At 35.3% G+C, this 26,019-nt stretch overlaps 1 protein-coding gene across 1 annotated transcript in view; it reads left to right on the top strand.

Annotated features, from left to right (window-relative positions):
* The window catches only part of LOC150099048 (uncharacterized), an 88,222-nt gene extending 65,068 nt beyond the window's left edge, over positions 1–23,154 (top strand). The window contains exon 3 of the mRNA XM_090405224.1: positions 21,629–23,154. Within this exon, the coding sequence (XP_090261350.1) occupies positions 21,629–22,888 (1,260 nt within the window). The 3' untranslated portion in view covers positions 22,889–23,154. The remainder of the gene's footprint in view (positions 1–21,628) is intronic.
* The last annotated feature ends 2,865 nt before the right edge of the window (positions 23,155–26,019 follow it).

Here is a 26,019-nt window from a genome sequence, read left to right as displayed (position 1 = left end):
ATGTTGGAATTATTGATTTTAGTTGATTCCTTAAGTTCTTCAGGGCTATATCACCAATTCTGCTAGCAATGGTATTTCGAGATAAGCTAATATTTTTAAATTTCTTTAATTGGTCAGGACACAACACTTCAACTGCTTTAATAGTACATTTGCGAATAAATTCCCCTTCAGTGAATGGTTTCGATTTGCTTGCAATTAAATATGATAACAAATAACTGGTTTTTATTGCAGCTCTATTATCTTCAATAAGTTTAGTAAATACACTTCGTTGATTTTGAAGTGTCAACTTTAATTCTGAAATTTATCTTCACGAAGTTTTGCAACATATCTGTCATAGTTTTCTTTATGATTTGTATCGTAATGCCTTTTAATAATATATTCTTTGCAAACTGCAATAGAGTTTCTACATATCAGGCATAATTTTTTTTTTCCTTGAATACAAAAATATTGTAACTCCTATTTTTCTTGAAAACTACGATGTTCTTCTTCGATTAATCGATTTTTATTCATACTGGTTGAAGGTTTCCTCATAATTTTTATAAATTCTTTATTAATTATAAAGAAAACACTACACTTTCTTACGACTTGAAAATTCCTAGCGGCTAGCCTCTGATTGCTCTGGTCAGCGAATGTAGCGATGTATGTAGACTTGATTGTTAAAATTCGATATTTATGCAGTGATGTAAAAAGATTTTTATGAAATGACATAGAACATTATTTCCTTTAGAAATTGCAGAGTAGTTTGGCATATAAAATAATCTTAAGTGGAAATGTTAATTTTTTAAATATGTTTATTTAATTCGGTGTTGTCAAAAGTTAAATAACCATATTGGTTACAAAGTTTGGCGGGCCGCATGTTTCTTGTTGGCGGGCTTCATGCGGCCCGTGGGCTGCGTTTTTGACATGCCTGGTATACAACATTGGGCAGATGAGGGTAATGTTATCTGTGAGAGTCAACATGGATTTGTGAAGGGGCGCTCCTGTTTTAGAAATATGCTAGCCTTTTATAATAAAGTTACAAGTGCATTAGATGCGTGAAAGGCATATACTGCCATTTCTTAGACTTAGCGAAGGCATTTGACAGGGTGCCACATAATAAGTTGATATTTAAGTTGCAGCACATGGGTCTGGATGTCAGATTGGTTATCTGGATTCAGGATTGGCTGTCCAATAGGTATCAGAGAGTTGTGTATGGTGGGGCAGTTTCAAGGAGGCAGAGGGTTACAAGTGGGGTCCTACAGGGCTCAGTACTGGAAACTATATTGTTTAACCTTTTTGTCAGTGGATTGCAAGGGGATATTCAGTTGTTTGCAGATGATGCGAAGCTGGGAAGGATTATTAGTAATAGTGCAGATGTGGTAGCCCTGCAAGAGAATTTGAATAAGCTAGATAGATGGGTAAATGAATGGTGGTCTCAGTTTAATGCAGCAAAATGTAAGGTCTTGAGGTTTGGGACACATCAATGGGATGCTGCATACTCTATGGGAGGAGTTAAACTGGAGGAAGTAGGGGAGACAAGAGATCTGGGGTTGATGATTAATAGAAACCTGAAATTTAGGGAACATATTGCAAAGGTAGTGAAGGTAACACAGAGGATTGCTACAATAATGAGGAGGACATGACCTGCAGAGATAAAATGGTTATAATTCCGTTGTATAAGACTCTGATCAGACCACACTTAGACTATTGTTCTCAGATCTGGTCCCCAGGATTTGAAGGATATAAATTAACTGTGGAAAGGGTACAAAGGCAGATAACAAAGATGGTGTCAGGATTGTACAATGTTAGTTATGAGGATCGGCTGAGGGAGTGTGGACTGCAGAGTTTGGTGGATAGAAGAAGGAGAGGTGATATGATTGAGACTTTTAAACTGTTGAGAGGTGGTTACAGGGTTGACATTGGGGAGTTCTTTTGCTTGTTTGAACCGTGGGAAGGAGTCATGATAAGGGGCCATCCCTGGAAGTTACAAAAGGAAACTGTGAGAGAGGGTGAGGAGTGGTTTCTTTGCATGGAGGGTGGTTGAACCATGGAATACATTGTCTGATAGAGGGTGAGAGCGAGAATGGTCAACGTGTTTAAGGAGTGGTATGATAGAATTTGTGTTTCCTAGGAGGGGCCTCCTTCGATGAGTCTTGATAGACTTGCCTTTCTTAGAAAGGACTTCCCACAATGAGTCTTTTGACTCAATGGAGGCCTGAATAATAATAATATCACTCTTAGCATATGAATGCACAGCTACTCATGACTTCCAAGCTATACACTGAATTGTATAAGATTATTTATATTAAACATTTTACATGTATCTGTCAGATCAGCTGCAAACTCCGCAGGGTTAAAGGCATGTTAATCAAAACTCTTGCCGCGTATATCAAGGGATTGCCACAATTAATTTCGCCGCGTTAAGCAAAACTGTGTTAAGCAAGAGATACCTATACTTATATGGTGGTTTATTGGTTTTATATTCAGAGATTGTAAGATTTCTTCATTTGTTTTATGGTCCTAATTGGTATATCCAGCAGTTTTTCTTAGAAATTTCATTTCTGCCATTTGAATCTGCTTTTCATTCTTTTTTTTTTTATGGTCCATGTTTCACTTCCATATAATAAAGTTGGTTTAGACAGAACATTATATAGTCTGATTCTGGTGTGTTTTTGTACCATGTATCACTTAAATATTATTTATTATGCTGTTTACTTTAACAAAATTTTATATTTTAATGTCTATATCTTTTTCATCATATGATAAGTCACATCCCAGGTATTTAAAAGCATTTACTTGTTCTAATATTTTATTACCGATCACTATTTTACTTCTTATTGGGTTTTCTCTTTTGAAAGCCATTATTTTTGTCTTTACTTTTGATATTCGCATATTACATTGTTCTGAAATTTCATTTAATAATTTTAATGATATCTGTAGATCATCTTCTGATGTAGCTAATACATTTGATCATTTGCAAATAATACATCTTTATTTCTGGGTTTTTATTTGTATACCAAATGGGTTATGCTCTTTTCAGCTTGTTATAAATATATACGTGGGTGGTCTGAAAAGTTCTCGGCCTCGACCATAGATGGAAACACTATTGGCAAGATTTTTTTTTTTTTGGTATATCTGTCATAAGCATCCATGTGAAATTGCAAGTCATTCTATCCAGTAGTTTGTTTTATACAGCTGTCTGAAGCAAAAGTGTTGTCTGTATATCCTTTGAAATGGATAAAATTGAGTATCGTGCGGTTATAAAATTCTTTGTAAAAGAAGGTTTAACGCCAATAGAAATTCATTCGAAGTTCTTAAAAGTTTATGGGCACTCTTCTTCTTTGTTTTCGACAATTAAGAAATGTCCTGCCCTGAAGATGATCCACGTGAAGGACGTCCAAAAAGTGTAACAACACCAGAAATCATTGATCAAGTGCGCGATATGGTATTGGATGACCGGTGAGTCAAAGTGTGTGAAATTGCTGAGACTGTATGCATTTCAAAAGAACGTGTAGGATGTATTTTGCATCAAGAATTGCAAATGAAAAAGCTTTGTGCAAGACAGGTGCTGCACTAAAAGCCTTTGAGATGTTGATCATCAGAAGAATTCTTAAAGTCCCATGGACTGCTAAAAAAACTAATTTAGAAATATTAGAGATAAGTTTGTATGAATTCCTACAAAAAACACTTCTAGAAGGAATGATACAAGGAAAAAGAAGACAAAGAACAGATTGGATGGGAAATATTAAGGACTGAACCTTTTTGTTCTATGAAGAATGTAAATTCTCGTAGACAGGCTTATACGTTGGTTATGCATTATTAAAACACTTAAGGAATAGAACAACGTAGTTAAGGATATAAATTAAATTAAACTTTAATAAATATTTTCCGATATTTCGGCAACATCACGTTGCTATTTTCTAAAGGAACTTACAAAAAAGTTACGTGCACGTAGGCACTACAACACAGAAACTGGGAATGAAGAGATGAAGCTATTGTTCTCCTAACAGTCCTGATGGTGCCCTCTAGCGGGCTAAGTAGGTGTTCTTGGCCGTTGGGCTGAAGGTTTGCAGATGTAGGCCTCCCAAATTTGGGGCAGTCGCATACAACCAAATTTGTTGAGGTTTGGAGAATTTCTTAGGGCTGAGGCTGATTCCATAAAGAGAATTTCAAATTTGTATTTGCTACGGTGTATCACTGTAGCTTTCTTCCACTGTATTCTGTGGCGTGTATCCAGAGCATGGTCCGATCCTAATATCAGAATTTCGGAACATAAGGACTACATCCGTTTTCACAAATACAGTCATTCTGGGCTTGCGGACTGGAATACAGCTTTCCATTGCTGCTAACAAATATTCCTTCACAATTTCTCACCAATGATATCTCTCCCTTCCAATTCTTCCCTCCATGGAACTGTCCCAAATTGATATCTGAGACTATTATAATCACCTGCCTTATAGTGACACATACATTCCCTTTTCTTTGATACTCCTGCATGTCTGTTCATCTTGTAAGTCAAAACCACATGGTCACTCTCTCCAACTGGGGGGTGGAGGGGGATGTCATCTCAGTTATTATCAGCTCTTCTGATGATATGACCAAATCCAAAACTCTTGAATCTCTTGTTCTCTCTGTTACATGTTGCCTAAGACATTTGTCCCTCAAGAATACTAGAAATTCCATTCCCTTATTGCTACATGCATTTCCTCTTCCTAGCTTATACTGCTGTAGTTAAAATCTCCCATAACAATCATTCTTCTTGCACTTGCCAAACTCAACTGTCCAAACATCTCCTGGTCTCCACCCTCTGTGCTCCTGGGTCTGTAGCAACACCCCACTAAATATCTGGTCTTTCCCACCTCTATCTCACACCATATGCTTTCAAAACCATTAGTGTGACTACCTTCCAAAACAGCACTGTTAAAGAGACACTAACTAGTAGTGATAAGGAAGTCAGTGAGGCTTTGATAAGATCATGCTTGAGCTACTGTACACAGATTATGGTAATCTGGATTCCAAGATTGGGAGATCATTGAACCATGATGATAATTGGCTTGTATATATGAACAGTCAGATTGAGGGAATGTGGTCTTCACATTTTGAGATGTAGGAATATAGAAACATAGAAGTAAAAGGATGTTACGTTATAGACATGAGAGATTTTGCAACTTATGGATGGCGGAGGTGGAACTTAGTCACTCCTAGAAACTAGCTAGAAGTGGAGTTAGATAACATGTAAGGTCCAGGTTCTTCTCATGGTGTGTAGAATTATATGTTGAGTTCATTTTCAGTAAAATGTGTTCAGGGGAAGATATATAATTATTTAAGTATGAGTCTTAAATGGGCCCTCCCTCATTGTTTCCTTGAACTCTGGAGGAATGTTTGTAATAATAGTAACATACTGAGATATCAGTTGAAATAAGCAGTGACAGAAATATAGTTGAAAATATTCAAAAGGAATACAAAGGTGTAGATATACACCTTTGCATACATATATCAGAATGTAGAAAATAGTGATATGAGAGGTATGAATAGTGATATTTGCGAGGTAGTACCAGATAGCTGTGAGAACAGCATTGAAAGTGAGAATGAAGGTGAAAATACAGAACGAATGAATGGATTAACGGATAATAAAAATGATGAGGCAGATGCAATGAGTGAGATCGCACGGTTGCATGGAGTAATACATAGGGCGAATCGGCAGCTGGAGCATTGGCAAAAATGTTTACAGAGTGTACCAATTAATAAACGGCAAAAGTATGATAAGAAAAATAAGAGTATGATTGTGAGTGTAAACAAAATGAAAGAGCAAGTGTTGTACGGAGATTCTTTAGTAAGAGGTGTGATAAATGAGAGTTTGACAATAACGTACCAACCTGGTGCGTACATTAAGGATGTAAGCGAGTCTGTTATAGCGCAAAAGCAGAGGGTGAAAGAATTGATAGTAGTAGAAGGAATGAATGATTTGAAAGGAGACAAAATGGCTATGAGAGAGGATTTGAAGGAATTACTTGGGGTAACAAAAGAGAAGAGTGAGAGAGTTAGGATGGTGAGTCTGTTGCCGTGGTATGACAATGAAGAGTATAGAAGGAGGGCCATAATTGCTAATGACTTTATGCACGGATTATGCAGGAGTGGTGTGGAATTTGTGGACATGTGGAGTGAGTTCGATGGGCGAAAAGATTTATATAAGATTGATGGTTTGCATTTGAATGGATTTGGTGTATGGAGACTTGAAAAGGTGTTGAATGAAATGGAAGTGGATGTGCAGAATCAGGGAGACTAGAGTTATTGGGGGGGGGGGAGTAGATATGCAGACTTTAGGGAGACAGTTGTGTGTATGAATGTGTGTAATATGCCCGAGTAAGTATGAAGGACAACAAATCAGAATGGAATTGTTAGTATAAGGCATCAAAATAGGGATGGGACAAATAGGCCTCTGCAGTTCATGTATACTAATGCCACAAGTATTAGGAACAACAAGGAAGAATTTTTGGCCTTGGTTGGCACTTCCAGGCCACAGGTTATTGGCATTAGTGAAACATGGCTGACAGAAGATGATATAGCTAGTGGGATTGAATGTGAGGGGTATAGTGTGTTCAGGAGTGACAGGGAGAATAAAATGGGGGGAGGAGTGTTATTGATGATAGCTGATGAGCTACAGCCAAGGAGAATAGAAGTTGAACCTCAGGATAGAGAAAAGAGCACATTTGAGGCTATTTGGTGTGAGATTGAGGCTAGCAGAATAAAAAAAAGAATTGGATGCTGCTATAGACCAGGTTATAGGAGATTTCAACTATGGTAACATTGATTGTAAGGAGGAGAAGACATATGGGAGGAAGGAATTGGATTTTATGCGGTTATTAAGGGATAACTATCTGCGACAGCATGTAATGGAAAATACTAGGGGTCAGAGAGTGCTTGACCTAGTAATTGCATCTGAGAATTTGGCTGTGTAACGAATATGACCACGTTGCCACCAATTGGTGAGAGTGATCATAGGGTCTTGACTTGGGAGGTGGCTAAAGTTGTGGAATTTACAATTAAGACAGGGTACATGTGGAATTATCGGGCTGGTAAGTATGAAAGCTTAGGAGTTTGATTGGTCCAGTGCCATGGCATGTAAAACTGCAAGGGCTGAATGCTGATAGTGCATGGGAGGCAGTTAAGAAGTGTTTGCAGGAGGCAATGGCTGACTGTATACCTAGAGTCCGAATAATAAATCATGTAGGGGTTAAATGGATGAATAACACCATTGAGCTTGACCTGCAAAAAAAGAAACAACTGTGGAGGGAATTTAAGGAGAAAGGTGACTGGCAGGCACATGAACGGTATAAAGCGCAGGCCAGAAGGGTAAAGAGTGTGGTAAGAAAAGCAAAAGCGGATTATAAAAGAACATTAGCCATGCAGGAAGGAGGTTCCAAGACTGCTGTTCTAAATTACTGACCGATCAGCATATCAGGAATCATTGTCAAGGTCTTGGAGAAAATAGTCAAGAGAAAAATACAGGATTGGATAGATGAAAATGAGATACTGTATGAGGGACAACATGGTTTTGTGAAGGATAGATCATGCCTCAGTAACTTGTTCACGTTTTATAACACAGTGACAGCTGAACTGGATAAGGGTAATGGGTTTACAGTGATTCTACTGGATCTTGCTAAGGCCTTTGACAGGATACCACATGGAATTCTAATCAGTAAACTGCAGCATATGGGGATGGATAGGAGGGTGGTTGATGGAGAAATATCAGAGAGTGGTTTATTCAGGAGTAGAGTCCAAAAGACGGCCTGCGACTAGTGGTGTGCCGCAAGGTTCTGTTCTTGGACCACTACTTTTCAATTTGTTCATTAACGATATAGGAAAGGATCTGAGAGGAAGTGTTCACTTGTTTGCTGATGATGCAAGGATGGGTAGAGCAATAGTGAGTGCACAGGATCTAAAAATTTTGCAGGATGATTTGGATAGTTTGGAGATGTTTTGGGGTGAAAAGATTAGCAGCAGTATATCACATTGGTGGAACTGTACTCCAGGAGATTGACAAGGCCAGGGATTTGGGAGTGTTGGTGGATAGGGAGTTGAAGTTTAGGGGACACATTGCAAAAAGTGGCTAAATCAGCTCATCAAATCACTTGGTTGCTGAAAAATACTTTAACAAGCAGAGACAAACAGGTTATTGTTCCTCTGTATCGAGCATTGATAAGACCCCATCTAGACTACTGTGCCCAGGTATGGGTGCCAGGGTTTCTTCTGGATGGGGAGGAGGTGAAGAGGATCCAAAGATGAGTGACCAAGATGATAGTAGGTCTATGGAATGAACTTTATGTGAACAGGCTGAAGATTTGCGAGTTACAGAAATTGGTTGATAGCCGGAAAAGGGGGGGATATGATTGAAACATTCAAATTACTGAAGGGTTTCTATAAGATTAATTCAGAAAATATTTTTGAGAATAGGACTGGTATTGGGAGGACTAGGGGCCATACATGGAAGCTAGGCAAGAGTGTGGTTAACAAGGGTGTTAGAGCTGGGTTTTTTACTTGGAGCATGGTGAATGAGTGGAATAAGCTGCAAGAGTCTGTTCTGGGTGCCATGACTATAAATGAGTTCAAGGCAAAAGTATGATAGCTACTGTGTGAATGTCGAATAGTTGTTATTGACATGATGTTAGGGCCTCCTTCGATGGGTCTATGGACTCCTTGGAGTTGCCTGTAATAATAATAACACGAATACCATCATTTTATTTATTTTTTCTTCAATAATCTTTGTGTATTTTAGTCTACAGTTCACATCTGAGCAGCTCTCAGATGTGAACTGTAGACTAAAATGCACAAAGATTATTGAAGAAAAAATGAAAGAGTTTGAGAACAGGAACTAAACCTTGGAGATTCAGTGGCAAGCCTTGAAGAAAACCCTGATTGATTCAGCCAGAGAGGCATCTGGTGAGGTTGTCTGCAAGGATAGAAAAATCAGAACTCTATGGTGGACATAGGAAGTTAAAGAGGCAGTGAAGGAAAAGAAGAAAGCATATCAAAAGTACCTGGCAAATAAGTCAGCTTGTTTAAATAAGTGATCTTAGAGAATACAGAGACAAATGTAAGAAAGCTGAACACCGTGTAAAACTAGCTAAACAAAAGTCATGGGAGGACTTTCGCAAGAACATAGAAAATATATATCAAGAAGGTGGTATGATATTCTGGATGTTGTTGAAGAAGCTTAGAAATGGAGGAAAGAGTGCTGTAAAAGGAGTTAGAGATGATAAAGGTGATATGAAAACAGGAGAAAAAGATATCCTTGAAGCATGGAGTAATTATTTCGAGAAATTGCTAAATGAAACAAGCAGTGATAGCACAGTGGTAAAAAACACTCAACAGGTATACACTCAGGAATACATATCCATACTTGAAGTTGAAAAACCCATCAAAGGCTTGAAATGTGGAAAGGCAGCAGGAGTAGATGATATTCGACCAGAAATGCTGATATATGGTGGTATAAAAGTCTTACAGTGGCTGCACTTCATAGTTCAGAAGGCCTGGACAGAGGGATGAATTCCTGATGATTGGAGTAGAGCTCTAATAGTACCCATATATAAAAAGGGAATTAAAACTGAATGTTAGAATAAAAGACATATTTCCCTACTGAGTTTGACTTTTCCAGATTGACAAAACTTAAGTTTTGTCAATCTGGAAAAGGCATATAACAAGGTGCCAAGAGAGAAGCTATTTAATACTCTACAGTTATATGGTAACTGTTTCTTGTGTAGACTTAGCATCAATGTATCTCACTTCGTTAATTTTGTTTTTGTATACTAAAAAGAGGCTGCCATCTAGCTGTCTTAAAATGAACTGATCTAAGAATAAATTGAATTATTTGATGTAATCTCTGAATCTTTTAGAGGACGATTTGCAGAGTGTTGCAGAGTTCTAAAGTGCAAAAAAACATCCTCCATGCCTGGAGGATAGGATGTTATGCAATGTTCTCCAGTGAATCAAGAATGCATGATGGAGGACCTCTTCCAGTTCAATTTAAATAGTTATCATGTATCTCTTTGAACACATGCATTGCAAAAGTAGCCCATTGCCACACAACACATGCATGAGCAGATGTCAGTGTTTCTATCATATATTTCCTGTCATCTCATCTATTACTCAAGCTTTAAAAGACCACATTCTCCTCAGCCTATTATATGTGCAGTCCCTTAGGCCAGATATATTATACATATCCTCCAATAGGGAGTTAAAGGATTTATTACGAAACGAGCCCACTTACTCACTTAAATACCTGTCATATCTTTCCTTGAACACATTCACCAAAGACGCACGTATATACCATACACTCCCATTCCACTAGGCACTCACCATACTCCATGAGAAAAACCTGGTCCTAAATTAGTTCTTGAATTTAGAAAACAGAAGCTGCTAAGTGTGTGGTCAGGACACACACTTAGCAGCTTCTAGTCATATTTCCTCAATCTTTTCTCATACACACAAATTCCATAAGCTAAATATCATCTGATTGCCATCAACTGGATCTTTCCCCCTTGTTTCCTCTTGACTTCAGAATCTAGGTACATCCGAGCTCAAGTAGTCAATATGTGTTCTATCAAAGTCTTGTACAGGGACAAAATAAATTACTTATTCCTACAAGTTAGTGTTCCTCTTCAAAATTGTAGTTATCCAATGTGATAATTTAACCATGTTGGCAACATATCCCCTAAACTTTAACTTTGTGTCTACCATCACCCCTAGCTGAAATGACCACTTATAGCAAATTACCATTTTATACAAGTCTTTAGACTTAGGTGCTAGTTTACATTCATGTTGCACTTTGGAATAATTTACCACACAGAGAAATAATTAAACAACAGGTTTAATTATTTCTCTTTGTGCAGTACAATTATTCCATTAAAGTGTAACATGAATGTACCATTAATATAATATTCCTGGACTGTTATTCATTGTCATTTGTCCATAGAACTAGAAACAGTTTGTTCAGATCATCCTGCATGGATTCTTTGCTGGAAATGTCCCATATCACTCACTAACTTTGCATCATCTGTAAATAATTGTAAATTATTATCCAGCCCAGCCCCATATCATTACTACTGTAATGATATGGGATTGGTCTGGATAATTGAATTAAATCAAGTTAAATAGAAGTCCAAGTATCCCACTAGCCTTAGAATCATCACCTCCATACATTACTATCTGATACTTCTGATACTTTATCAGTCAACCACTCTGCTATCCATGTCACAAGTGTATTTTGCATAATTGTAAATTATTATCCAGACTAATCACATTATCATTAGTACTGTACAAGTTAAACAGAAGCTGAAATATATCCCCACGGACCTTAGTCTTATCACCTCCATACATTACTCTGAGTCAGCTACTCTACTATCATGTCACAAGCATATTTTACATACCATCCCTCAAAATTTGTTTAAGGGTTCTGCAAAAAAAAAGAAAAACATACTTGTATATTTTTGCAGGATATGGCAGTCATAAACATAAGTCTACAGACTATCTGACCTTGGATGTCCATTTCCAGAATAGGTGTTGTGTACAAAAGGAATGTTTTTCTAGTCACCTCATAATCCTGACCTCACACAAACTTAATTATTATTATTTTTTTTTTGTGGGGTTAAGTAAAAGACTGAGTGCACATATTAAAAAATTTACTTCACTACAAGAGTTAGAAGACATAGTGAGATATGTTGCAGTTTCAGTTACTCCGGAAATGTTGGAGCATATGTGGAATTCACATTGAATTTGTTTACCCCAGATGAAAAAAAAAATTTATACCCAGAATTGCCATTCACAATATTTATTACTGCTGTATGTAAATTTTAAGACATTTTGATATTTAAATCCAAGATATTATCAATACACCAGATAAAATATATGATTATAAATTTAAATGCTAATATTGATTTTTTGTAACATATGACAGATGAAAGTTTTTTAATCACGTTCTTTACACTTTATTACTTAAACTTCATGGCAGTTGAACACCTTTATTTTTGAGAATCAATAGTTATTTAATTGCTATTTACACTGAGCATTTTGGCACCACTAGGATGGCCTATTTTTTGTTATCTACCAGTTAACAATTGTGAAGTGAAAGTAATGGTTGTAATTCATAACTCCCATTGTTTATGCTGTCTGTAACGTTTTAGTCAGAATCTGGTGCAGAATGCACATCCTTCACTAAAATTTATACAGTTTATTAAAATATGTATATATGGAAAATATGTAAAATCTAAATAAAAATTTATAATAAAAAGATAAACCAAATGAATGAAATTAAAAGAAGAGGAAAAAAAAAGAAATTAATTTTTTTTATTTCTTATGTCACTCTAGTCACTCTTCCCATGGCTGAGGACTTATGATCTGATTCATTAGTTTTTTTCCCACCTGTCTGTCTTCTGACATTCTCCAACCTTAGTTCAGCTAGAGCAGGAATTTGATACATACATCTCCCCCATGGGCCTGCCTCTTCTTCTAGCCCCTGGCATCTTGCCCTACATGAAGAGTTTTTCAGTCCTCTCTTCTTAAGGTGTGAAAAATATTTGAGGATTCTTTGATGCACCATGTTGCAGAGACTCATTTCAAAATTCTGTTGACCACTGATGCTCAGGTTGGGTCTTTTCTTTGTCTAAGGAATTCAAAGCATCCTTCTCTAGCCAACATTTCAAAAGCATTGATTTTCTTAATTCTCTCTTTCAGTGTTCAACACTCTAAGCCATAAAGAACCATAGAAAAGACTATGGTTCTAACCACTGTGATCTTTGTGAGCTGAGCCATTATGGATCTTCCCACAGTAAATTTGTCTTTTTCACCTCCTCCATATGAACTTCCATTGGCAGAGAGCAATGAACCCAAATAAACTGATCAACTTTATTTAAGAGCTGTTTGAAAAGTTTGGTAAATTTCCAATAGACAGCGACACAATTCGTTCATTCATACCAGTGTTGGCATGTGTCATCTTTTTCATGACCCCTGGCAAAATTTTAGCCATGTGCGACACGTAGTTGTAATTTGGCAAACATTTAAAAATGTTTGCATTTTTCATAAAAATGGACAAAAACGAGTTTCGTGCAGTGATAAAACACTTATTTGAAGAAGTGGACGGTCTCACAAATCAAAGCCGAGTTAGATGCAGTTCATGGGGAATCTGCACCATCATTAAAGACTATTTATTTTCGGATACATTAGTTTAAACATGGTCGTAAGTCCATCGAAGATGAAATGCACTCCGGACGCCTGACTGAGGTCACTATGAAGGAAATTATTGACAAAATCCATGGTATCATTATGGAAGACCACTGAGTGAAAGTGCGTGTGATTGCTGAGATTGTAGGTATCTCAACTGAATGGATATATAATATCCTGCATGAAAAATTGCACATGAAAAAGCTGTGTGCGTGAAAATGGGTGCCACGATTGTTGCCTTTCGATCAAAAATGCATGTGAAAAGACATTTCAGCGCAGTGTTTGGCGATGTTTAATCTCAATTCCCAGGATGTTTTGCATCGATTCATGACTGTAAATGAAACTTGGATCCACCACTACACACCTGAAATCCAAGCAGCAGTCAAAACAGTGGACAATGCCCGGTGAAAGAGCATCAAAAAAAAAGCAAAGGCCATTTTGTCAGCTGGGAAGGTGTGGCCACTGTTTTTTGGGATTCCCAAGGAATTATCATGATAGACTTTGGAAAAGGGTAAGACAATAACAGGAGTCTATTATGTGTCATTGTTGGACCATTTAAGAGAAGAACGGAAGAAAAAAGTACCAAGATTGGTGCAAAAAAAAGTGCTCTTTTATCAAGACAGTGCACCGTCCCATTGCAATATTTGACATTGTGACTACACATCGCCCTTCGCAGTGTCAAAATTGCACAAATTGAGGTTCGAATTGGTTCCACATCCGCAGTATTCTCTGTCCCGTGTGACTTTTTGTTCCCAAACTTAAAAATTTGGCTCGGTGGGAAAAAAATTTTCTTTGAACAAGGATACCATCAAGGCTGTCAATGACTATTTTGCACAATTTTACAAATCCTACTTTTTAGATGGGATGAAAAAATTGGAACCTCGTTGGACCAAATGTGTAGACCTCAATGGAGACTATGTCGAGAAATAAAGGTGATTTTTTCCAATTAAAAAATTATTCTTTACCTTTTCAAACAACCCTTGTATGTTAGTGTTAAAATGCCATTTTGTTGTATATTTATCTTATTCCTTTTATGTTTTTTCTATTATCTTATTAGTCATACAAACTCCTCCTTTATATATATATATATATTTTTTTTGTGTGTGCCTAATTTGACCCTACCTAGGAATGATTCCTTTTCGGACACTGGCAAATTTATATTTTTATGCTGCACCAGCCAGTATCCTATAAGATGAGTTTATTCAGGTTCAGGAAATATTCCTAGATTGGTTCGCATTCACTCTAACACATACTTAGTCTTTATTTGAGTTGTAAGTCAGCAGTTAGAATTGAAAGAAGTACAGGAAGATGGTTTAATATTAAATCTAGTGTGAGACAAGGATGTACATTAACCCCCTCTGTTATTCATTATCTATATGGATCACATTATGAAGGAAAGTGATATTAAACCTGATATCAAAATTGGAGATGTTAATGTCAACTCTTTGCTTTATGCGGATGATGTTATACTTCTAAATAAATCCGCTACAAGTCTGCAAGGTTCTCTGACTAAATTGAATAGCTGTTGTAATAGATATGGTATGAAGGTCAGCAATAAAAAGACAATGAAAATAGGCAGAATCATTGAAAATGTCAACTGTGTTGTGAATGGAGAACCTGTGGAACAAGTAAAACATTTCAGCTACTTAGGCACGATTTTTACTGAAGATGGTAAATTAAATATAAAAATAGAAAACAGAATCAGCAAAGCTGGTATGGTGGAAAGTCAATTGAATAAATTCATATGGAGTAAGAGAGAAATTAGTCGGAACACTAAATTAGCTGTATACAAGACGGTGTTCAAACCAGTTTCAACTTATGGATCTGAGAGCTGGGTCAGAAGTAAAACACTTGACCAAAGACTAGAGACCACAGATATACGAGTCCTGAGAAAGATTATAGGTGTGAACAGATGGCATCAATGGCAATATCATATTAAAAATGAGGATATTAGGAAAGAACTTGACATTGTCAGCATCCAGGAATGCGTTAGCAGAGCTAATCTCAGGTGGTATGGTCACTTAAACAGAATGGGCGAGGAAAGATTAGCAAAACAAGTGTTCTCTGCCAGGTTGGCAGCAAAACGACCCAGAGGAAGACCAAGATATAGGTGGATTGATACGGTACAAAGTGCCTTAGACGATAGAAATATAAGATCTGATAATGTTGGAGTCTTGACAAGTAACAGACTGATTTGGAGGAAAATTGTAGATAGGAAATTAATAATGATGTAATTTTTTTTCATGTAGTACTATCATATCCTGTACACCCATTGAGGGTACATGTCAGGAATTTGATGATGATGACAGTTATATGGTGTCAATGGGGCATTATATCAAGCAATACTTAGTCTTTATTTGAGTTGCAAGTCAGCAGTTAGAATTGAAGGAAGTACAGGAAGATGATTTAATGTTAAATCTGGTGTGAGACAAGGATGTACATTATCCCCTCCGTTAATAATTATCTATATGGATCACATTATGAAGGAAAGTGGTATTAAACATGATATCAGAATTGGAGATGTTAATGTCAGCACTTTGCTTTATGCTGACGATGTTATACTTCTAAATAAATCCGCTACAAGTTTGCAAGATTCCCTGACTAAATTGAATAACTGTTGTAATAGATATGGTATGAAGGTCAGCAATAAAAAGACAAAGACAATGAAAATAGGCAGAATCATTGAAAATGTCAACTGTGTTGTGAATGGAGAACCTGTGGAAAAAGTAAAACATTTCAGCTACTTAGGCACGATTTTTAGTGAAGATCGTAAATTAAATATGGAAATAGACAACAGAATCAACAAAGCTGGTATGGTAGGAAGTCAATTGAATAAATTCATATGGAATAAGAGAGAAATTAGTCCTAACACTAAAGTAGCTGTATACAAGACAGTGTTCAAACCAGTTTTATCTTATGGATCTGAGAGCTGGGTCAGAAGCAAAACATTTGACCAAAGACTAGGGACCACAGATATGAGTTCTGAGAAAGATTAGAGGCATGAACAGATGGCATCAATGGCAATATCATATTAAAATCGAGGATATTAGGAAAGAACTAAACATTGTCAGCATTTAGGAATTCTTTAGCAGAGCTAATCTCAGGTGGTATGGTCACTTAAACAGAATGGGCGAGGAGAGATTAGCAAAGCTAGTGTTCTCTGCCAGGTTGGTAGGAAAGCGACCCAGACCAAGATATGGCTGGATTGATATGGTACAAAGTGTCTTAGATGATAGAAATATAAGATCTGATAATGTTGGAGTCTTGATAAGTAACAGACTGATTTGGAGGAAAATTGTAGATAGGAAGTTAGTAATGATTTAAATTTTTCATGCAGTACTATCATATCCTGTATACCCCTTGAGGGTACTTGTGAGGAATTTGATGATGATAATATCAATACTTGAGGTCGAAAATTTATCAAAAGTGTAAAATTGCAGCTGGGGGTAGATGGTATTGGATTAGAAATGTTCAAATATGGAGGTATAAACATTATTCACTGGCTACCACTCATAAGATAAGATTCCAGATGATTGGAATGGAGCTCTTATAGTTCCCATCTATGAAAAGTTTATTCAAGCATACTTTTAGAAGAGGCTAAGAAAATCTGGAAGAGAAACTTGGAGAAAACAAGCTGGATTCAGGCCAAATAGAAGCAAGATCAGATTTTTACTTTATGGCATATATCATGGAAATATAATAAGTATCAGTAGTTTAGTTTTGTAGATCTGAAAAAAGGCATTCAACAAGGTATCCAAAGAAAACCTTTTAAAAATGCTATAGTTATATGGGGTACATCCATATTCATAAATTATGGAGACTACAATCACATTAAGAATAATTTCCTGACGTTTCAACCTTCATATTAACGTTATCATCTAGAGCAGTGTTTCTTAAAGTGTAGTATGCATACCCCAGGGATACGTGGCAATTTTCGGTTATGCATAATTAAAGGAGTCATTATATTTTTCAACAAACAGTGCAATTAGAGACAACCGGGATAAAACGGCACTAACTAATGAATCACATCCTCCCCCCTCCAACAGAAACTGCTCAAGCAAAACCATATTTTGCCAGTGGAACATATGGTTTTGCTTGATACCACCACCACCATCGTTAACGTGTTAAAACTAATTAAATATATAGTGAATGTGTTTCAAATATTATGGAATTTGGTTGAAGGGAATTAACATTTCAACTCAACCGTTGAAATGCTAATTTGTCTTTGGTTTGCATGATTTTTTGTTAATACCGCACCAATCATATGCAGTTCTTCACTGCTCTACATATCTCAAGTCTCGTAAATTACTGGTAATTTTTGCTTGAAATAATGGGAAAGAAAATGACTCTATTTGGGTAGATGACTTTGACGATGCACACAAAGAAACTGTTCTCTATACCAAAAGTAGTGATAGCGAGTAGGAGCATCTTGGTAAGTCGCACCATTTTAAGTTTTTTTCTGAAAACTTTAGTTTCCGAAAATTCCTGGACGTATCTCGCAACACGATTTTTTAGCTTTAATTTTGGGATTAAATATCTGCTCATATAATAGCAGCACATATTATATTAATGAACAGATGTTTGGTGAGGGAAGTAGAAAAGATCCAACATATATTGCAGATCATCCAGTTCACAGTTAGAGCTATATTCGAGTAAATATAGTATTTTTTTAAGCTTTCAAATTCTTACGTATGGATCATTGGTTAAAGATTGGATTATGAATCCCCCAAAAGAGAGCAATATAGCAAATACAAGTAGCTGTAAGCAACAAGAAAACATTGATATTGCATCTGGATCAAATGAAATTGATGAGTGTGTCGTCTGACATCTCTAGAGAACCAAAATTTAAAAATAAATCATATTTTTTGTTTACATGAACATATAAATTCAAATAAAATAGATATTTACTTTTAATTAATATTTTAAATTAATTTATTTTTTCATAATTAATTTATTTTTTAATTAATTAGAGGTACTTGGTAATAATGAAAATTTAAGAAGGGGTATGCAGATATCTGAAGTTTGAGAAACACTGATCTAGAGTATACATATACAGTGACAAGCCACATTACATTTCAAACACTATGCCAAAGTAACAATGATTTGATCAACCGATATTCTGGCTTGATCTCTTCTGTGTGTGTGTGGGTAGGGAAAATACCTATATCAAAGCTATATCTTATAACATGGTCAGAGAATAAATTCACATTAATAATTTTAATACAGCAGTAGTGATCCAGTTATATTAAGGCCTGGATTACTACAGTCCTAATTATAATGAACAAAGGTTATTTTTAGAAATGTACCATCCATATTCTTCGAATTTTTACATGTATAATGAGACCTGTGGAGTATCCATAATTATAGAATCATATGTATACCACAGTAAATAATGCATATACATAATATGTATATATATTATACATAACAAATTTATTTTTACTGTGGTATACGTGTGATTCTATAGTTTTGGATTTTTGAATGATCATGATTATTAAGATTAGAGTGGTTGATTAGAATTTCACAGGCCTCTTTAAATTTGTCATGTTTTGGTGTGATGCAATGAACAAATGCCTTTCCAGTCAATTCTATGTAGGGTATTCAGGACGTGATCAAAAAGGCCAGATTTACCATAGTTATTAAATTTAATGTGCCATTTATGTTCGTTTATTTCGGATAGGAATTGTGCATCCAGTTTCACCTATATAAGGCAAATTACAGGTGCACTGAATACGGTATACTCCAGGGTCGGCCAGTGGAGGAAGTGGATCCTTGGAGGAATTGAATAAGTTATTTAATTTTGCAGGTTTAAAGGTTGCATTAAGGTTGTATTTCTGTAATATTCTGTTTATTTTATCTGATATCCCTTTAATGTATGGAATGGCTACAGTTTTGTTGTAGTCTAGTTTATTGTATATCCTGCATTTCTTTCAATTCTAAGTCAGCAGTTAGAATTGAAGGAAACATAGGAAGATGGTTCTGATGTAAAATCAGGTGTAAGATTAGGGTGCAAGCCATCTCCACTCTTATTCACTATTTATGTGAATCACATTATGAAAGAAAGTGGCATTAAACCTAGAATTGGAGATATCAAACTTAGCTCTTTGCTTTATGTAAATGATGTACTCTTAAACACATCCAAACATGTCTCCAGGAACACAGAACACTAAATTGAATAACAGCTGTAACAAATTTGGCATGAAAATTAACAATAAAAAAAGACAAAACTATGAAAATAGGCAGGAATACAGAACACTTAATCTGCATTTCAATGGAGATGCTATAGAAGTAAAATATTTCAGCTGTTAATGTAGGCACAGTTTTTAGCGAAGATGACAAATCAAATATAGAAATATACAATAGAATAAGCAAAGCTGGTACTCCATTTGAATAAATAAGTAAAGCTACTAGTATAAAAGATAGTGTTCAAATCAGTTTTAAGTTATGGATCTGAGAATTGATTCAAAATAAAGCTTTTGATGAGACTAGATATCACAAATGAGAATTCTGAAGAAAATAGGGAAGTAAATCGAGGACATCAATGACAGAATCATACTAAAAATGAAAATATTCAGAAGGAACCTGACATTATTAGCATTGAAGAAAGTATGAGCAGAGCTAATGTGAGGTGCTATGATCACTTAAACAGAATAGGAGAGGAAATATTAGCAAAACAGGTGTTGGATGCAAAGATGGTAGTTAAAAGACACAGAGAAAAACAAAGATTTAGGTAGAATGATTCAGTCAGAGAGGCCTTATAAGATCGAAATATTAGATATGGCACTATTAGAGTGCTGACAAGTAATAGACTAAATTGCAGGAAAACTGTTAATAGGAGATCAGTAATAATGCAAAACTTAATCATGTGGTATTATTAGAGTATGTTGTATATCCCTTGAGGGTACATTATCATACATACCTTAATAGCAGTCTGAACTGCTATTTCGTGGTCAAATCATTTAATAGTAGCTTAGCACTATTAAACAATGACAAAAATTGCTTTCTTCATTTAAAACACTTTTTTTAAGAGGGCAGGGGGGGGGAAAGTAAGATACTTAAAATTTCTTTTGTTTTTGGGAAAAAAAAATTATCAGTTTATGCTATATGATTTAAATGAATGTAAAATTTGAGGTTATAACAGTAGGCCATTTTTTTTTGTTCGTTTGCCTTAAGTTTAATTATATTTGTCTGATTAAATGGATTATATACAATTTTTTATTCATTCTTTTATCATTTTTTTGATGGCAAGAGAAGTTAATTATAGTCATTTCACCAATTAGAAATGAATGTGTCAGGATATGCATGAGCTTTTCGACAAACTTCTTGTCTGCTATGCAAACTAAAGCAGCAAGCTAGTACATATTTCTTTCTATCATCCTGCTACTTTCTCTCAGGTATATTTGACACAATATATCTCTGAGAACACTTTTTTTTAAGAGGGCAGGGGGGAAATAAGATACTTAAAATTTCTTCTGTTTTTGGGAAAAAAAAATACACACACACTGATTATATTTGCAGTCAAGTAATGACATAGCTATTTCATATCATGATTTAGATTAGTTATTCTAGGTCATTGAAATTCCATACTACTGATAGAATTATTTAGAAAATTTTCACTAAATGGTTTACTCTTCAAGTTACACTTATTAAAATTAAGAATGAAGTTTTTTAATTTTTATATTAAAGAGGCAGTGTCTTTGTTTGCCATGGCCAATGGAAGGATTTTAATCCACTTTGTATACCTGAATAGAATGCATATTTTACAGATTTTTTTATTAGTTTATTTTATAATGATAATTCATTAAAAAAATCACATTTTAAAATTACAGACTTAATAATTAAATGGTTGTGCTGAATGGTTTAAATTCCTTCCTTTTCCTTTAAATAAAATTGATTTATATATATTAGAGGGGAAATGTTTTATAAACTCAGTAAACCAGTCACCTTTACTGTATTGTTTACTGAGCTATGATCCTGTAGTTTTGACTTTATCAAATGGCTTTGGGTAGATGTCAAGTCACAGCTTACTTCAAAGTTGCTGTCATAAAATATAATCAACTGTAATTTCTTATTCATCTTTTATTACATGTACTTCCAAGATGATTCTGATGTATCATTGGTGTGAGCATTGTGTGCAGTTTGGGAAACTAAGCATTGTGGTACACACCAAAAATTTAAAAACTTTGCTTTTCAAATAAACAAATGTATATATACTAGAGCTTAAATTGTCTGTCTCTCTTTCTTAAAATCCTTCCATTGGCCATGGCAAACAAAGACACTGTCTCTTTAACATCGAAAACTTAATTTTAATAAGTGTAACTTTAAGAGTAAATCAACCATGAATAAACCATTTAGTGAAAATTTTCTAAATAATTCCATTTATGTCAAAAACACAGATGATTTTTTAATCTCCTTTACTGATTTTATCTTGCAGGTTTGGAATATTGATGACCAAGGCCGGCAAGTGAATTCTGGTAAAATTGAGGTAACATCAACGGATCTCATCTTATATCAAAAAAGAAAGATTCCTATTCAGTGGCCTTTGAAAAGTCTCAGACGTTATGGATTTGATGCTGAGTTATTTTCATTTGAAAGTGGCCGAAGATGTCCAACAGGACCTGGAATTTATGCTTTCAAATGTCAGAGGGCTGAAATTCTCTTCAATGTGCTTCAAGAACATATCCAAAATACTGGTGGAAGTAGAGCGACAAATGTGATGACTGTGCCAGGACGTGAGGAACAAATAAATTTATCCACTACAGTGGCTGGCAGCATTGTTAATGACCACATACATAGTAGTTTAGATGAACCAATATTAGACTGTACAGGATATCTTGAACCAATAGTACCTCTCAATTCCTCAACAGATTCCAAGGCAAGGACAAATGAGAACTCAAACCATGGCATTATGTGTATTTATTCTGCAATGTCAAAAGAAGATGGGATTTCATCAGCAAAACTTGGAAATTCAGATGAGTTGGCCAGCCAGAATTATATCTGCTCATATAATAGCAGCACATATTATATTAATGAACAGATGTTTGGTGAGGGAAGTAGAAAAGATCCAACATATATTGCAGATCATCCAATTCACAGATACATGAATGGTTCAACGGTTACTTGCAGCACAGGGAATTCTTCTGCTACTGCTCCTCAGCCTGTTGCATATTTCAGATGTTGTGCAGGATGCACTGTTAGGTGTGCTAACCTTGATGCTAACTATACAAAGCTTGATGACCTTCTGAAGCAGGAACAGTCATCAAAATCACAGAACAAACATTTTTACATGAATATAAAACCTGAGCTTACCACTGGTAAAACAAACTTATCAAGTGATGACCACATTTCAAATTTGTGTTGTAATTTTCAAAGTTCAACAACTGATAATTTCAGTAATGAGTATTATGTCAATCTCACTTCTCCATCAAAAAGTACCGAAATAAAAGAAGATATTGGGGGAAAAAATGTGAATTACATTGTCTTAGACTTGGATTTACAAAATAAGTCGCTGTCTCCACCAACTCCTACAACTATTAATTCTTCTCCTAACTCTCCCAGTCAGACAGTTGAAAGCTATGCTACTATTGACTTTGATAAAACTGCAGCCCTTTCTAATCCATCATATTTTCATGATGAGAGCTTAAGAAAAACACGCCACAGTGCTTCAGTTCTGTGTGAAAATCTTTCATCTTGAAGTTGCAAACTTCAAATTCATTTAAGTATTTAAAAAAAAAAACTATGGGATTTGTGGGTATTGTCATGTGTATAGTGGTTAAATGCATTTTGCTTAATCTGTTGGATTTTCTTCTATTACTGTATTGATGATGATTAGACAACATTCAAAACATTGTGCCAATTTTATATATGCAATTATAAGAAGAGAATTGTTGGTTAGAATGTGAGGCATCTTTTATTAAAGTTGTAAGGGCATAACAGATTAAACTTAAGACAAAACTGAAATATTTTGCCATACTGTTAATTCTTCTCTTTGGCATACCTACACAGAAAGTAGCACAAACATTAAAGGACACTTAATTACTTATTATCAACAAAGCATTAGTTTCCAGATCATCACTCTGAAATGTATGTAATCACATCAAACTCATATCTTTCAGTTGTCGCATTTTTAGGTATAAACTAGTATAACCTAAGTTTCTAAAATCACATCTTAGAAACTTGGATTATTAGATTAAATACAGTTTCACCTGCTACTGCTTACAATTAATTGTAATTCTTGATTCCTTGAGTGCATTCTCCCAATAATATTTGCTCTTAATTGGAATGTAGATGCTAGTCTATTTCATATCCTTCTACCACTACATGTGACTTAAGTCTTGCTGTGTATTCTTTGGGTGAAGGTGAATATTGGATATTTGCTAGTCTGAGTGAAACTCTACTGATCTTCCTGTTTAGATATTTCCAGTTCCATGATTATGTGTAATCTTGTGCATACCTGGATATTTTTGGTGTGGATAGTTGTCTTTTGGTGATCATACAACTTGAGTTTTCATGATAGGTTTGAAGTGCAATTATAGCTTTGTTTTGCATGGGATTAGAAACTGCATGCACAGACAAATGGGAATACTTCCATCTGTCTGGATATATGTGATGAACAATCATCATCAGTGGTTTTTAACTGGTAGATCTACTAAATCTGTGGTAAAATGAACTTTTTGGTTATTACTAATTGAGGAAATGCTGTAGTTCTTTCATATTAATAATCAAATGATTAGTATATCATCTGTATAGTGCTGCCAATATGATGTTTAAGGTGGTATCACATAAAGTGGAAATACAACATGCTGTGTAATTAGGTTTGCATATGATGGAAATGGCAGGTGAATCTGAAGGCTGTTAATTTTGCTAACCCCCTCCCCTAACTGTTTTAAAGTAATCAGTGTTGAGGCTGTGTCTAAAGGTTTTTTAAGATCTTCAAGTGGAACTTAAGCTATGAATGAAATGGAAAGAGAATAAGAATTAAGTAAAAGATTTGATTATTTATAAAATGTAAAACTAGGCAGAGAATTCATATCCAAGAAATGTACTTGGATAGTCAGCATGAACCTTATGCTCTGGAGGGGGGGGGTAATGGGTAATTCAGCTATGCATTGATTCCAATACAGCAGTGCTTCTCAAAGTGTGGTACGTGTACCCCTGGGGGTACGTGGCAATTTTTGGCTATGCATCATTAACGCATGGAATCCTTATATTTCTCAACAAATAGTGCAATTAGAGACATCTGGAATAAAAACAGCACTAACTTGAATGACATCTCCCCTCCAACAGAAACTGCTGTATAAACTCTAGCAAAACCATATGTTGCATCGGCAACATATGGTTTTGCTTGACACCATCCGGTCGTGAACGGGTTAAAAACTAAGAAATATATAGTGAATGTGTTTTATTTTATGGAATTCGTTTGAAGAGAATTAGCATTTCGACTCACTTTGGTTCGCACAATCTTTTGTTAATACTGCACCAATCATATGCACTTCTTCATAGCTGCTTTACATATCTCAAGTCTTGTAAATTACTGGTGATGAAAATGAAGCTAATTGGGTAGATGACTTTGACAATGCAAACAAGGAAACTGTTCCCGATGCCTAAAATAGCGAGTAGGAGCTTCTTGGTAAGCCACATCATTTGCAATTTTTTTTTCTTCCTGAAAACTTTAGTTTCCGAAAATCCCCACATATATCTCGCACCACGATTTTTTAGCTTTAATTTTGGAAAAAAAGTGCAAGTTATATTCCAGTAGATAAATTTACGGTAATTTTTTTTAGCTTTCAAATTAAATATGGATCATTGGTTAAAGATTAGATTTATAAACCACAAAAGAGAACAATACATCAAATCAAATACAAGTAGTTGTAAGCAAAAGAAAACGTTGATATTGCATCTAGATGAAATGAAATTGAAAAGGGTGTGTCGATTGACATCTCTAGAGAACCAACTAGGAGGAAGAAGATGAAAAATCTTCGTAAGTATGATATGAATTACTTGAAATGTGGATTTTCATGGATGGGAAATGAAGGGGAACCTATTCGAAATTTTGTTCTATTAAAAATAAATCATTTTTTGTTTACATGAATATATAAATTCAAATAAAATAGACATTTACAATGAAATATACTTTATTTATTATTTGATAAGGGGGTACTTGGTAATAATGAAAATATATGAAGGGGTATGTGGATATCTGAAGTTTGAGAAACACTGCAATACAGTATATCCTGAAAGAGGACTTTATGGAAATGAGGCTATTAACCTGGATGGATTCACTTATATTTTGGTTTCAAGAAGAAATGGACCAAGGCCATCTTCATAGGCACACAGCAAGAAGACAAACACAGAATGAGTTCAAAGTGGCATATTTCTACACTTCTAATTTGTGCCCTCTTGTGTATAGTGATGGGATCTTGATTGCTCAGCTGACAGTCTAGTGGTAATATTCTCCCATATTTTTGAATAAGTGTGCAGCCAGATTTACAGGCAGTCCCCAACTTATAATTAATGTAAGTCAGGAGAACTTTTCAGTGAAACTATATGCCAATTGGGGTTACAGTCGAAGCAAAACTTCTAATGATACTGCATGTTTCAGAGGCAGCATTGTCCAACCCATGACTCATTCACTTGTTATCTCCACTGAGTGAATTGCTATAGTATTGTGTTTTTTATTGAACTGTAATTTAGAAGGTGAAAAAGTGGAAGTAAAAGACCAAATGATATGAGCAGTGCACGCAAGATTGATTTTGAGATGAAAGTGAATATCATTAAGCAATATGAGGTAATCAAGCATGCTATGACGTTATGTCAGGCAGTATC

This window comes from Typopeltis vanoorti, chromosome 15, assembly GCF_054136105.1.
Source record: "Typopeltis vanoorti isolate ZY-2024b chromosome 15, IOZ_Tvanoo_1.0, whole genome shotgun sequence".
Lineage (NCBI taxonomy): Eukaryota > Metazoa > Arthropoda > Arachnida > Uropygi > Thelyphonidae > Typopeltis > Typopeltis vanoorti.
This window is presented reverse-complemented; position numbering and strand designations above follow the sequence as displayed.